General features: G+C 40.3%; 1 protein-coding gene across 2 annotated transcripts in view; it reads left to right on the forward strand.

Moving 5' to 3' along the window:
• The window catches only part of ppm1h (protein phosphatase, Mg2+/Mn2+ dependent, 1H), a 69,621-nt gene that overhangs the window by 17,417 nt on the left and 37,120 nt on the right, over positions 1 to 15,084 (forward strand). The window contains exons 1-2 of one of the 2 annotated variants that reach the window (XM_007895273.2): positions 12,985 to 13,015; positions 13,118 to 13,283. In XM_007895273.2, the coding sequence (XP_007893464.1) occupies positions 13,011 to 13,015; positions 13,118 to 13,283 (171 nt within the window). In that variant the 5' untranslated portion in view covers positions 12,985 to 13,010. Of the gene's footprint in view, positions 1 to 12,984; positions 13,016 to 13,117; positions 13,284 to 15,084 lie in introns of those variants that run through there. The other variant, XM_007895272.2, reaches the window with a different exon arrangement.

Genomic DNA, 15,084 nt, shown 5'->3' on the forward strand with positions numbered 1-15,084 from the left:
AGCAGGGGAGTGCATCAGTGTCAGAAGTAGGAATGTAGGAACAGTATGCCATTTGGCCCATCAAGCCTTTCCTACCATTTTTGAAGATTGTGGACAATGTGCAACTCAATTTCACCCTCACCCTCTCTCCATGTCCCTTGATTCCCCTGTCTATCAAACATATATAACAACGCCAACAAATTGCATTTGTATAGCACTGATGTACAGGTGCAGAACAACTGCACCATACATGTGATGTATCCGACCTTTAAGTACAGTACTTAACTTTCAAGATACTGACATTTTGTAGGAAATCATTGTTTTTCAGTTGCTGAATGAATAAGCTACAATTGAAAAGGGCACCATTGAGTGGATTTGGGATTGCAAATCTGTTATCGTAATAATCTTTGCATTTGATATAGCGCCTTATCATGTCTTCGAGGTGTCTCAAAGTGCTTCACAGAATATACTGTAAAGGGAATTAACTGTACATTTTGTGGGTGAAATGCGGCAGCCAATTGCGCACAGTAGTGTCCCACAAACAGTCATGGATTGAGTGACCATATTTTTTTTGTAGGAATTTTTGTAGGAATTATTACCCCAGAAAACCAATCCGCCCTGCCAGCTCTTTACTGGAATTATCTAAAGTGATTTAATGTCATATTTATGCTCTCTCTATCCTTTTTATCTTCTTTCTGTTAGTGTTTAATTGCCATTGTTAAGTATTGTTATTGATGCTCTTTAGCTCTTGTTACAACAACAACAACAACAACAAGATTCCATTTATAAAGCGCCTTTCACGTCAGGAGGACGTCCCAAGGCGCTGCACAGTTGGGTCATGACCCGAGCAGGGGGGAAATGGTCAGGGTGAGGGGAGGGAAGGGAGGGAGCGAGGAGGGGGAAGAGAGTCGAGAGGGGAGCTGAAGGCTCGGTCAAAGAGAAAGGTTTTGAGACCGGCCTTGAAGGAGGAAAGGGAGGAAGCAAGGCGAAGGCACTGGGGGATGGAGTTCCAGAGCCTGGGGGCTGAGAGGCTGAAGGCCCGACCACCGATGGTAGGGCGGTTGGGGCGGGGGATATGGAGCAGACCGGAGCCAGAGGAACGGAGGGTACGGGCAGGTAGGTAGGGGGATAGTAGGTCGGAGAGGTAGGAGGGAGCAAGGCCGTGAATGGCCTTGTAGGTGAGGATGAGGATCTTGAAATCAATCCTCTGGGGGATGGGGAGCCAGTGGAGGCGAGCGAGGGTGGGAGTGATGTGGTCCCGAAGCCTGGTGCGGGACAGTACACGAGCTGCAGAGTTCTGAATGACCTGCAGTGTGGAGGGAGGTGGCGGGAAGGCCGACGAGGAGAGAGTTCCCATGGTCCAGCCTTGAGGTGACAAAAGCGTGAACCAGAGTTTCAGCGGCGTGAGGGGTGAGGTAATGCCGTAGTCTGGCGATGTTCCGGAGGTGATGGAAGGCGGTGCCAGTTGTGGTGCGGATGTGAGGGAGAAAGGACAGCTCAGGGTCGAACAAAACGCCGAGGTTCCTGACTGGCTTTGAGAGGTGGAGAGTGCAGCCTTGGATGCTGATGGTGTCAGCGCCTGAGGTGCGGAGGCGCTGACGTGAGCCAATCAGGAGGGCCTCGGTTTTTCGCACGTTGAGCTGAAGAAAGTTGTCTCTCGTCCAGGACTCGATGTCGGACAGGCAGCTGTCAGGACATCGGTGGTCGTGGAGTTGAGGGTAGAGGAGGAAAGGTAGAGTTGGGTGTCATCCGCATACATGTGGAAGTTAACTCCATGTCTGCGGATGATGTCACCAAGGGAGAGCATATAGAGGGTGAAGAGGAGGGGACCAAGGACAGAGCCCTGAGGGACACCACATGAGACAGTGCGGGGGGTGGAGGAGAAGCCATTCGTCGAGACGAAATGAAGACGGTGAGAAAGGTACGACCTAAACCATTCAAGGACAGTGCCTTGAAGGTTGAGGTGGGAGGACAAGCGGTGGAGTAGGATAGCGTGGTCGACCGTATCGAATGCTGCCGATAGGTCGAGGAGGACGAGGAGACAGAGGGAGCCCTGGTCACAGATGGTCAGGATATCATTGGTGACCTTGACCAGGGCAGTTTCTGTGCTATGGGCAGCACGGAAACCTGACTGAAGGGGTTCGAAAAGAGAATGGGTGGAAAGGAAAGAGCGCAGTTGGGAGGCGACAACTCTTTCCAAGACCTTGGAGAGAAAGGGGAGGTTGGAGATGGGCCGGTAACTTGATAGAAGTTACTGCTTTTACTATGAATAATCTGGAAGTAGTCAATATCACTATTTTGCAATTTACTTTCATTTTTTCAGCTGCAGACCCATAAATATTAAGGCCATAATATTCATCTCAATTCAGTCAGCGAGACTAAATTCGTAATTGTCAGGACAATTTAATTAGTTGATAGCTTGGAATTATTTTTCCGCTGTTTTCCTCTGATCATTGGTAGATTTAACATGCTACACATGCGTGTCAATAACACTCTGTTAGTCGCAGTGTGCTGTGCAGAGATTCTTTTCATGTAACCCAAATGGATTTTGCTCTATGATGTTTCCACATGAAAGATGCAGGTATAGTTCTTTAGATCAAATTTATGTTCGTTTGAAATGGATCTGAGGCTGGGGACTGGTTAAACAGTGAATTTGTCCTTTGAATGTTTAAGAATCACTCCAGTATAGGTTTATAGGATGAAAGTCCCTCTTAAATGTGATTTGAGGGGTTCCAGTCAAAAATGTGTTTAGACAGATTTGATCCAGTTCATATTGGGGGAGTGGAGCCTATTGGTACAAAACTGCCGATTCCCCATGATTAATATTATATTAATTACATGCAAAATGACATTGAAATACATAGAATCTACTGTTCTGAAACGGTTCAAATTTGACCTAAGTTGTCCATGCCATCATCCTAATTTCTCACACCCCAGTCTCCACCAACCCCCACTGTTCCCCTCTCTCATTAAAGATAATGGGGAGCTTTTCAAAAACTAATGTTTAAAATTAGATGCCTCACGAGAAGAGGAAAAGCGTATCATTAGTAGATTAGGGTTTATTGTGAACGTTAACTGCATTTTTACATTTTTCTTACATTTTTCCCCCTCCTTGCTCAGAATCCTGCACTGTCTCTGTGATGCACTTTTGAAACATTACTGTAAATGAAAGGCAGAATATGTCGTAGGGTATATCATAATATTGTGGTAACGCTCTTATTGCTGGAGTTAGTCAGTTGTAATCGAATATCATGTTGCTGAGCTTTATGTACGGTAATGTTGATGAGATAAATTTGACTAAATTATTGCTTAATACTTTTGAATTGCCATCACGTGTACTGGTATAGAACATGGGACAATACAAGTACAGTATTGTAATTGTCCCTTAAGCCACAACAGTTCTGCGATACAGAAGGCCCATCAAAAACTCTTGTACAATCATTTGGAGCACCCGTTTCAATGGGCTCTACAACCCTCCTTATTCATATTTCAATGGCTGCCTGAATATTTTGCAATCAATATCATCTTTAGATTTATTAAAAAAAGATTGACATTCTAAGCACTTTGTATTTGAGAATGTATTACTGTATGGGTTTCTACTTTTTATTTCTGCCTGTAGTAAAGCTAAACAAGCAATAACATTTTAAAAGGGAATTAATATTTTGAAAGCAACATAAACCACAGTGCTTAAATACCAACTGTTTAGTTAGATTATCAAAAATTTATTGAGCTTGCCCTGTGGCCATTTGTTAAAAAAAACTTGTCAGCAATACATTAGCATCTTCCAGAATTATACAGGGTATTTACACATTTTTAAAATCATCATTTTTTTAAATTTATGTTGGATTTCCACTGACAAAAAGTTTTTAGATCTGAAGAAATTTTATTTTTTACTAGTTTACTGTATAGGCAATGACATTTTTTAGCACTTAAACCATTTGCTGAAACGTTACCACAAAGTCAGTCACAAGAAAAGCTAGTAACTGGAGTCCTGTGTTAGTATTGGATGTTACTAGTCCGGTTTTGTAACTGGCCAGGCTCCACTGACTCCCCATCACCGAATGGATCGACTTCAAGATCCTCACACTCGTGTTCAAATCCTTTCACTCCATGGTACCTCCCAACTTCTCCAACCTCCTCACTCCCCAATCCACCACCCGGCGCCTCTGCTCGACTGCCACCGACCTCCTGTTTGTCCCTCGCACCCTCTGCTCTACCATTGGAAGTCACGCTTTCAGCCACTACGCCCAGAAACTCTAGAACACTCTCCCTCAATCCCGCCGCCTTGCCCCCTCTATCCCCTTTTTCAAGTCCCACCTGAAAACCTTCCTTTTTCGACCGTGCTTACGGTCATCCCCCCCCCCCCCCCACTGCGCTTGGTGTCAGGCTCCACCATTGTTAAGAGCTCTGAGACGCTATCCTGCGTGGAGGGCGCTATATAAGTGCAGGTTGTTGTTTTGTATAATTCTAGGTGTATTTTGCTCGTCGTCTATTAAAAGGGTTGTCTATACTGTGCTGACTGGAGTTTACATTATAATTCCCTTAAATGTTCAATACTGAATATTACAATTTAGGGATGGCAGAACATTTCTTTATCCTTAATCCTGGTGAAATTTAACAAACTTTTTGAACCAAAGCTGCTGCTGTCCAGCTTCATTCAATTGTCCCTTTGACCTAAACTGATTGGAAGCCATTTTAATTTTACACCATAAGACTTCAATTGCACTGGGGTCTTCAAATGATGAAGCAGGTTTAGTTACTTAATTAAAGTGATGTTGGTGCAGGCTTAGAATTGAGCTCCCTGTCAACCAAGCAGAGATGTTGTGGTTGGGAAGGCCAAGAAAAGCAATGAAGTTAGAATCATATTCTGTCTTGGTAAAATGTTGTGCTTTCAACATCCACTGAAGTGAATTTCATGAGACATGTTCTTGTAATAGTTGCCTGCAGCATCTTACTGCTATTGTGCTATCTAATGTGCAAATAATATGTTCTGTACGGGTTGTTGTTAACTCTAGTTGGTAGCTGTGACATTGAACTCTTATAAGTGCATTAGATGAACAAATTGACTTCTTTTCACTCCAACAAAGGACACAGAGCAAAATATAACTGCCCCATTAAACTTGATGGTATTTCCAATATTGCAAATAAAAATAATGGATTTGTGGATAATCTGACCTTGGGATTCAATCCCTTGATAATGAAACGGATATCTCATGGTTTATGTTGGTATCTAACCTCTTTGTGAGATTGTTACTGGGAATGCTTTGTTCATTTGCTTCAAGTACTTTGTGTGGAGGCAGGTTACGCATTAACTGTCTCAGTATGTAAGTGATAACATAAAACAATTATTTTACACTGTGATATTAACTGTGCAATATCCTGTGCAATATTTTTTGTACTTCCACTGAAAGAAGAATAAGGCACAAGGTTTTAGAAACTGATGGGATGTTGGGGTCTAATATGGTATCTCTTAACAGAATCCCTTAACCAACCCATCTGAGTCACATAAATTGGAAATACACATCACCCTCTCCCCCCCGCCCCTCCCCACTCCAGTACTTCATGTCGACCAACAAACAAGTAAGTATTCTGCTCTGTTGTAACCTCCTTTTTGCGAAACTGAGATCTCACGACTCTGCACAAGATACACACACTTTTTTTTGCTAGCTTACTAAATGCAATGACATTTTTCTAGCACCTAACCATTTGTAGATGCATTACCACAAAATAATTTTTCTCTTATCAGTCTCAAGAAAAGCTAATAACCAGAGTCACATGTTAGTATTTGATGTTATCCTGTTTTGTACAATTCTAGATGCATTTAAAAGAGTTACATAGGCTGTTCTGACTAGAGTTTAACCATTTCCATTATAATTCCCTTAAATTTTTGCTTCTAAATATAATGATTTAGGGATGGACAGCAGGTACACCACAAGAGCGCTTTTCAGATGTCACTGTTGAATGGGGGTGATGAATATGTTAACACATTATGCATGTTCAGAATTTGCACATTTCACTGACAGCTTGTATTCCCAATGGCTATTAATATTGATAACAACATCTGTCTAGATGTTGACAGTCACATGTTCTCAGGAATCTCTGGTTCATAAATTAAGTGGCTGTTTTGCACTGGGTATTAGAGATGTGATGGGCTCACACTGTGCAAAGAACTGGAACATGGATTTGCACCTGCGATCACATCCACATGCTGAGTTCCTAAACTGCACTGTGCTGCTGAGAGGCAGTTCAGAGTAGAAGCTGAACATCTCCACAAATGGGGGAAGAGAAGGAAAATTGGCACAAGAATGACCAATTTCATGAACCCCTGGAGATTGTTTTTGGGGTGATGCGGGTTGAGATCTGTGAGCAGTCTGCCAGGCTGCCTTCTGACGCCTGCAGTAATATTGGGACAAAAAGGACTATTTGAGAACTTTGGATTTAAGAGCCTGTATAAACTCACCTGTTTTTCCATGTTATAGATAGTGAAACGAATTTGAAGTTGATCAATTTTAGCGTTCCTTTAACCTTCACAGAGCCTTGTGATGAAAGCTAGTAATAATGTTAAAGAATTGGCTTGAAGATTGGACTAATTTCCTTATTTTTGGGGGGTTGAATAAATTAAGAGCAAAACTCAGCGAGCAGTCTTCAAAGATCACACACTGAACTTGTAATCAATTGTATCCATTAATACATTAGCCTACTTGTGTGTCTATGTAACAGCTTTACTCCATAAAATGTTAAATAAATAAAATCCATCCTCTGCTGGTTGCAAATTGTTGTCCGGATAACTGGAAACTAACAGTGGGTAAATATTACAGGATTAAAGAATAAAGTAGATGAAGGTACATACTGTACCACTTTAGGAACTGTATATAGTAGCAATGATGCAAAAGTAAGGAGTTGGCTTTAATCATATGAATAGTGTGGGTGAGGTGGCAGTCTACAATAAGTGCTTGCAAACAGCATTAAGTACTGTATGTGTTTATTACCACACCTTATGGCATCCAAGAATCCTTTAATGAATTACTCTTCCTTCCTCATAAACTATCAATCTACACAGAGGGAACTATCAGGGCCTTGATCAATCTTTCCATTTAAAGCAAACATTTTCTATGATAAATGTATTGCCTCCTGGACCGTAATTCAGTTCAAACCATACCAGGATTCGTAAAACTTTTTTACAGCAAACAAAGGTTTGTATCACTGATGTATGACAGTCAAGATGTGTACCAATATATGGGTGGAAGGAATCCTGCCTGGAACAATGTAACAGGAAATAGCAATTTACCAAAGTTGTGTCAACAGGTTGCAGGATTAATTGTTTTCTCAGCTCATCTAATTGTGTGTTTGTGGACCGTGAAGCGTCAGTAAGCAGGTTCATTCAGTGAACAAAGTTTGTTATTTCTATGTTAAAATACAGTCAGTAATATCACCTAGCAATGGAAGGGCCAGCTAATTAAACAACCTGAATTTCAGGGGTGATCGTCTCATTTGAAATGTTGCCTGGTAGCTCTGAGGTACTGTAACTCAATCTCAAAGCAGCCAAATCTGTTCATACTCGCCAGATTAAATTGCAACACCTGAGGGATCACAAGGGCAGCAGTTAATCACGTTGATGGACTGAAATCTTAAGTCTACTTTTCTATTAATTTGCTGGTAATCACACAACTGCCATTTAGAAATAGAAATCAGTGACACAGTCGGAGGCCGTTTGACCTATCTTATTAGTTGGTGTTTCCTCCTCCTTTGAAGCCATCTGTCCTGATCCCAATTCCTTGCTTTTTCCTGGACCCTGTAATATCTTTTTCTCTGCGCGTGTTTGACTGATTCTCTTTTTAAATGGCCCTATGAATGTTGCTGCATTGACCATCCCCTGACAAATCATTCCATATACTGATAAACCTCTTGGATCACAAAACTTCCTAACTTCCCCATTGTGCTTCTATTTGTAATCTTAAATCCATACCCTAGTATTGTGCTTGGAAGTTAAATGGAGGAAACCATACAGTGGGTCAAGCCTTCTCCTCCAATTTTATTAGAGCTTTGCAGATCTTTTAATTTCATATCCCTGCCTTTCCCCATACCGTTTAATAGCCTTTACTTCCTAAGTATCCATCTCTTCCCCTGTTAAACGTCCCAATTGACTCTGCCTCATGGCCTTCAGGGGCAGTGAATTCCATATTCTCACAACCCTCTGTGTAAAGAAATCTTATTCCTAACCAGTCTCGCTCTAATTTGGAGATTATGCTTCTCTGTTTTAGATCTCTCAACCAGAGGGAAGAGTCAGCCACTTGTCAATTCCCTTCATTATTTTAAGCACCTAATCTTAAATCTTGCTTGAGGCATGTTAATTTTATACATGTGTTCTCAAGCTCTGTGCGAGTTGAACATCCCACATGTACCTGCATTAATCCATTTCGTTTAGATCAAGCCCCATCTTAATCTTCTTTATTTTAATGAAAATTAGCTCAATTTTATGAGTTTGTCTTCATAACTGGTTGCCTTGTGTCCTAGAATTATTCTTGCCACTCCTCTGAACTCTCTTCAATCTTCTTTAGAAGGTAGGACCTTCAAAGTTCTACACAATATGAATAATGTACGTAAGGCTAGACTATATTGTATCGATTTATCGTCAAATGTCTTTCATGCACATCACAGCATATAAATTAGCATTGTAGATGATCGCTTCTGGCTGACAGGATGGTCATAAAACACCCCAAATCCTTTTCTCTTTGTTAATGGACATGGCTTCATTAAGTATACAAGAGCAGAACAGAGCAAAAAGTGAATGCCTATTGCAAAATGATATTTTGAAAGGTCAGGCTGTCCAGATTTAAACCATCTCAACTGAATTTAATTTAGATTGATTTGGACTGTTCATTTAAAAGCTCAGCCCTCATGGGAGCCAAAGTCAGCTAATGTGGAATTTACATGCACCTTCCATTGTGTTGGTTTGATATGTAATATATTATTTATAATAATATACAACTAAATTGTGCTGAGAGATTAATACATGTAACATTTTAAAACCTATACATTTGTCCAGTTATTTGAACTTCAAAGAAAATAATTTTGTTACTTACCACAGAATGTTTAAAAAGTGCATAAGAAAGAACTTGCATTTTAATCGTACTTATGTTGAAACGCCTTTGAGTGCTTCATTTTAGTAAGTACTGTCATGCATTACTTTAAATCTCATGTGAGTGACTGTCGTCATTTAATTGTGGAAATTGGGGGCTCAAAGAAAAGTATAAAACTGACAATTTTTTTTGTAAATTTGCTACATATTTACCTATCAAATGATGGCTAACAAATTCCTCAGGCAAGGGGTTGGGTTGACGGCCTGGCCTTGTGTTCATCTTAGCTTCAAGAAGTGGTTGTCTGGTGGGATGCAACTTTGCTCCTATTGGAGTCCTGTAGCTCAGTGGTTAGAGCTGGCAGGGCGAAACGTTGGGCAAGTTTCCTTACTCCACATGCTTCTGTTTACATAGCAGTAATTTGGAACCCGGTTGTTAGTCGATTGGCTGATTGCTTTTCTGGGGGTAATAATCCCTTAAAAAAAATTATAAAATAATAAATTGGTCACTCAATCCATGATTGTTTGTGGGACACTGCTGTGCGCAATTGGCTGCTGCGTTTCACCCACAAAATATACGGTCAATTCACTTTACAGTGAAGCACTTTGAGACGTCTCAGAGACGTGATAAGGCGCTATATCAAATGCAAGGATTATTATTATTTTGGGGGAAGTGGATAACTTCTGTCCCTGACTACACAACAAAGTTTAGAAAATCATCAGGTGAAGAGTTGCAGGCTTGATTCTGCCACTTATTTGCACAAACTTTTGGGAGCATCATCATGCTTCATCTGCCCGATCATTACCACAAAGGTTTTATATGCTGTGTGGCCAGCTTTTGTTCAATATATTTGAAAGTTCAGTACTAAGATTATTTTTTCATGAAAGACTTTTATTCATCTGTGATGGATATACAATAGAATCAGATTAATATTTAAACATCAACCCCCTTTAGGATATCTGACAGATCATCAAGGCATGTGTAGTGCTTAAGTCAATCTTATGTGTATTTCCGAAATGGGGAGGGAAGACTGCGGGACTATTTCTGTAAAGAGAAATCATTTATAGATTTAGAAGGAGGAAGTGCTGCGTGTTTGAAATATGTTCAACAGTTCTGTGCATTGTCCCTCAATCCTTCACTGTCGATATGCAAATCATAATCTCATTGCATGTTTGTATCGGAATCCTTAATGAACTTTTATCCTTGGGAGGTGAAGATAAGCATTGATTAATTGATCATATATTAAAGTGTCTCAATTATAACCAAAAGACCTTCGTTGACCTGCTGAGTTCTAGTCTAAACCAGTGAGGGAGTGAAGCTAGAGTGGAGACCACACACTCTGGACAAATTGGATGTATGGAATGATATTGGCTTCTTAATTTATTATCCCCTTTAAAATAAAAATCCCCGAGTCAAAGCCTGCTGACACTTCCTGTCCAGGCTTTGAATGTGAAAGGGTTGATTTTGTAGTATTTTTTTAATGGTCTTCTTAATTAACAAAATAATTTCTAAGGAATTGATTTCTTAATTAAGAATCCCAATTTGGGGCTCCTTCCACTTATTGGAAATACAGTATGTTATGAAAATGACTAACTTGAGGGAACCACTTACCGAAAATAGTTGGAGATGGAGTGACATTCCTGAGAGGCAGGTCAGTGTCACAGATTTAAGAAATACGTTGAGTCAATCGCAAAGAGCAGCCACTTGGACATGGTATTGGAAGGCAGTGGATGTCCAATGAACCAAATCTGTCACTGCTTTCCGGGGAGGAAAAGTGAAAAGGAAAGAATAATTGTCAAAACATTTTTGGTCGTACAATAGTATACGGGTGCTCCGAGATGCTGTCCGGTGTGAAGGGTGCTATATAAATGCAAGTTGTTGTTGTTATACTTTGTGAAGCATAATAATTCAACAACATTAATATCAGCCCTCCACCCCCCTCCAACACCACCCAATTGGGTATTGTGTTGTGTGTTATATATCATCAATGGCAAGTATTCTGTCCTACCCTTTTGACTCAAAGGAGGATTTCCCAATAATAAACTTTGTTTTCTTCCTCTAAAGGTCATTTGTTAAATCCTGATCCAAGCATCATAGGGAGGACAAGTTTACAGGGCTATGGGGAGAGAACGGAGGAGTGGGATTGAATTGGATAGCTCTTTTCAAAGTGCCGGCACAGACATGATGGGCTCTGCTGTGATTTTTCAAAATGTGTTCAGTCCTTATATTGTTTTTTTCTTAAAAACTCACATATATCATAAAAATGTATTTCTTCCACTAATGTTTTTTGGGGATTTGTGAACTGTACAGGTGGAGGAACACTGCACAATTGTTATATTTTTACATTGCAACTCTGAAAGACCATTATAGCAAATCTGGTTTGACAAATGGCTAAAGCAGGCAATAAATTCAACTGCACTATATTACAATTATGGCAAGATTGTTAATAGAATTTCAGGTGAGCAACAAAAATAATCTCAATGTGGTCAATGTGACCCAATAAAATAAATTTCAATTGATTTCTCCTCAGGGACAAGTGGCTAAATGTTAATTAGTATGGACTGTTGCGGCCTCGCAGATATAAATAGCTAACAGTATCTTTTCTATATATTTCATAAGCTGAATAAAAGGGAGGTTTGAAGAACCTCCAGTGCTAGATCTATGTATAATACATGGAATGGTTTGTGTGAGAGAGCTGGTTTGGCGATTTAACATTGTCATTGTTCTTTGGAAATACCCTCCATCCCCATGTGCTGTATTCATTTGCTTATGTTACAACATCTGATGCTAATCAATTTGAATAATACATTTGAGTGTATTAAGGAGAGGGATATGAATAACAATCGAAGCAAGATTAACTATTGCATATTTTTGGCATATTTTTTTCACAAAAATGGGTTTGGATTTTTTGGATAGTGCCAAGTTCCGTAATTATTTTTGGTCTCCTTGTAATGTTTTTAATGTTTTGAAATGTGAACTACAGATTATCTGCCTTATTTGAGACAGCTCCATTGTGGATAAAGGAACAGTGTGATTCATCACACAAAATACAACATTTCACTGACTCTGCGTGTCTCTAAACCTATACTGTAGGCTGGTTAATCCTGAGTTCACTTACGTATTGAAAACTGTATGTAATGTATGTAAATGCACATGCAAAAATAATCAGTGTGCAGAAAATCAACAAAGGAAGTGTATTTTCCCTAATATTTTCCCTCTCATTGTGTTCTAGGCATCAAATTATCTGTATTTTAAGATTACTGAGATGATATTGGGTGGGACAGAACATTTGCTGCTGTCTGGATTTGTAATAATCATCTATTGTTTCTTAATGTGCATAGCCTTGAATTTGTTTCCATTAACTTTTTCTCTGTCAAATTACCCAGCCGCTAATCTCTTCCAATACTTTTCATTCTCTTGTTACATTGGATAGTTCATGGCTCCCTTCCATCTGCCTTTAATTCTGTTACATAACCATAGATTCTCATCCATTACTTTTAACTTTGTCTCAGATGTATTTGTTGCCTTTAGTTTTATGGTGCTGCCTAGACTCTCAGTCCTTCCATTTCATTTAAGTTTGTTACACTCCGTAGCATCATACTCTGACTCTAATGCATTGCCTTAACTCTGTCATGTTAAATGATCTCAGACTCTTTTCAATTAGGTTTTACTCTTGTCTTATTACATAACATAGCACTCTACTTTTATTGTCTCACTCAATATTGAATAGGGTTGCACTCCTTGTGATCCTCAAATTACATTTGTATAGTGCCTTTCTCGTCGGGAAGACGTCCCAAGGCGCTGGACAGACAGGGAGTTGGACCCGCGCTGGGGCTTAGGATCGGGGAGAGTGGAGGGCAGGGAGGATAGGAGGATGACCGAAGGCACGGTCGAAGACGACGGTCTTGAAGGATGCAAGGGAGGGGGTGAGGCACAATTTGAGGTGTCTCGACAATGTGGTAAAGTGCAATATCAAATGCAAGAATTTTTATTAATTGTTTTTGATAGGTGCGTTCGTGTTCTGTGGTATGTATTTATTGTATTAATATGTTGTCTTCCAGGGTTATCAATGCTGGAAAAAGCACACACAATGAGGACCAGGCTTGCTGTGATGTGATACGTGTGAAGAAAAAGGTTGCTGCCCCCATCACACCGAGTAAGAACTCATCCGCCAAAAGGAGATCATCATTACCAAATGGGGAGGGGTCACAGCATAAAGACAATCCAGTGAGTCAAACCTCAATATGTTTTAAGTGGACCCTGTGCCATTACACTAGTACCACTTGAACACTGTTGGTATTTCGAAGCAGGAAGGTCAGCAAGGAGAGGTCACTTGTGTTTTCAGAGTGGCATAAACATTGTGCTTTAATCCACAGTGCAGTGGTTGGCAAAAGCAAACAGGAGCACCAACCACAGAATTAGCTGGTTGAGCCACTCACCCACCCTTCAACCACAAATTTCAGTCCTGCAGGTGACAGTGGAACTGCCATATCAGTCTGGCTCACCAGCTAAACCTGTATCTGTATTTCCATCGCTGAACTGAGCACTTGAGTGCTTAATGAACCCGTTAATAGTGTCTGTGTGCCAGTGTCTCCAATCAGTTGAGATCAAAAGATTATATACCTCCAATAGGTTTAAGCAGTCTTTATTACAACAGAACGTGGAATGGATCTAAGCACCAGAGGGACGGTAAACTAATTGAAGCAGAAAGTACTCGGAGAAGTGATGCTTTGCTGGAGATGATGCACTTCAGAAGAAGTGTTAAAACTGACACCCTATCTGCCTGAGGATAAATTTCTAAAATGAAAAAGGGCGAAAATTATAGAGTTCTGCCGATACATGACTGGAGTGAGTTTTACCTGTCCCTGCAGGTAAAAGTCTTGAAAACGTACCTATTACATATTAAGAGAGACAAAAAAAAACAAATTCCCTTTTTGATTATTTCAAATGTTGTTGAGGTAAACTGTAAGGCTTTATAACCCCTGGTGACTCAAAAAGGGGCAGTGATTGAGAATTTGTTCATGCCTCCTGATTTGGCCATTAATAAACACATTGTAACAAATCCATCATAACAAATCCCACATCTCCAGTTTGCAGTAAGCAGAAGGCAGCTCTGGTGACCCAGAAAATAGCGTTCCAGTGGTTAAGCAAGTACAATTCTAGGTTTTGTGACACGAGATGTAGTATTGTTGTTGTGAAACCAATGGATCACTGGGCACTGGGTCAGAAGGATTGCCTTATACGCTTACTCTGAATTTACTTGAATTTATCATGTGTATCAGGGCAAAAAAAAAAGGATTGCAAGCCACCAAAGGAACAGTGAGCCCTAACATACCTGGTTTCAGAATTCTCAATAACTACAGGGTGACCAAAAAGTCGTGATCCCATTTATTTTAATAATAATAATTACTAATAATTATCATCATTTCTTTAAGACTTATTAGATATTGAAAGGGTATCGCAACGTTTTGGTCACCCTGTACTTTCCTTCCCAGCAACTTGGCTCTCCCACCCCACCCACTTTTTAATGGTATGTGAAACGAGAGGATTTCCAGTGATTTTACGTATCTTCTTGGCTTCAGGAGGAGGTGGACCTGGAGATGAGGAAGAATAGTAATCTATACTATCAGAAAATTTCACGTCCTCTACAGGATGGAGAATGTGATATTTCATTATGTACTGGATTCCGGCTCCAATCTCACTGAAACAGTGCATACATTTCTGGCCACCTAAACACTGGCCACTCATACCAACATTTAGGAGTTAATCCCTCAGGCCTCTGAACACATGCATATTGGGTACATTCACCCACAAGCACTGCATCATGACTCAGTGTGTCAGGACACTTCATGTACCTTTCACTGAAGTATGACTTGAACATGGCTTTGCTTCCAGACTGCATTAGCTGTTGCTGATCTGCTTCAGGCACTAATAAATCTCTCCAGTGAGAACACAAGCTTTGAGAGCATCAAAGCCATTTAGAGTGGTCTGCTGAGTGACAGCAAGTGCAGTAATAATACTAATAATA

This window comes from Callorhinchus milii, unplaced genomic scaffold, assembly GCF_018977255.1.
Source record: "Callorhinchus milii isolate IMCB2004 unplaced genomic scaffold, IMCB_Cmil_1.0 Scaffold5, whole genome shotgun sequence".
NCBI lineage: Eukaryota > Metazoa > Chordata > Chondrichthyes > Chimaeriformes > Callorhinchidae > Callorhinchus > Callorhinchus milii.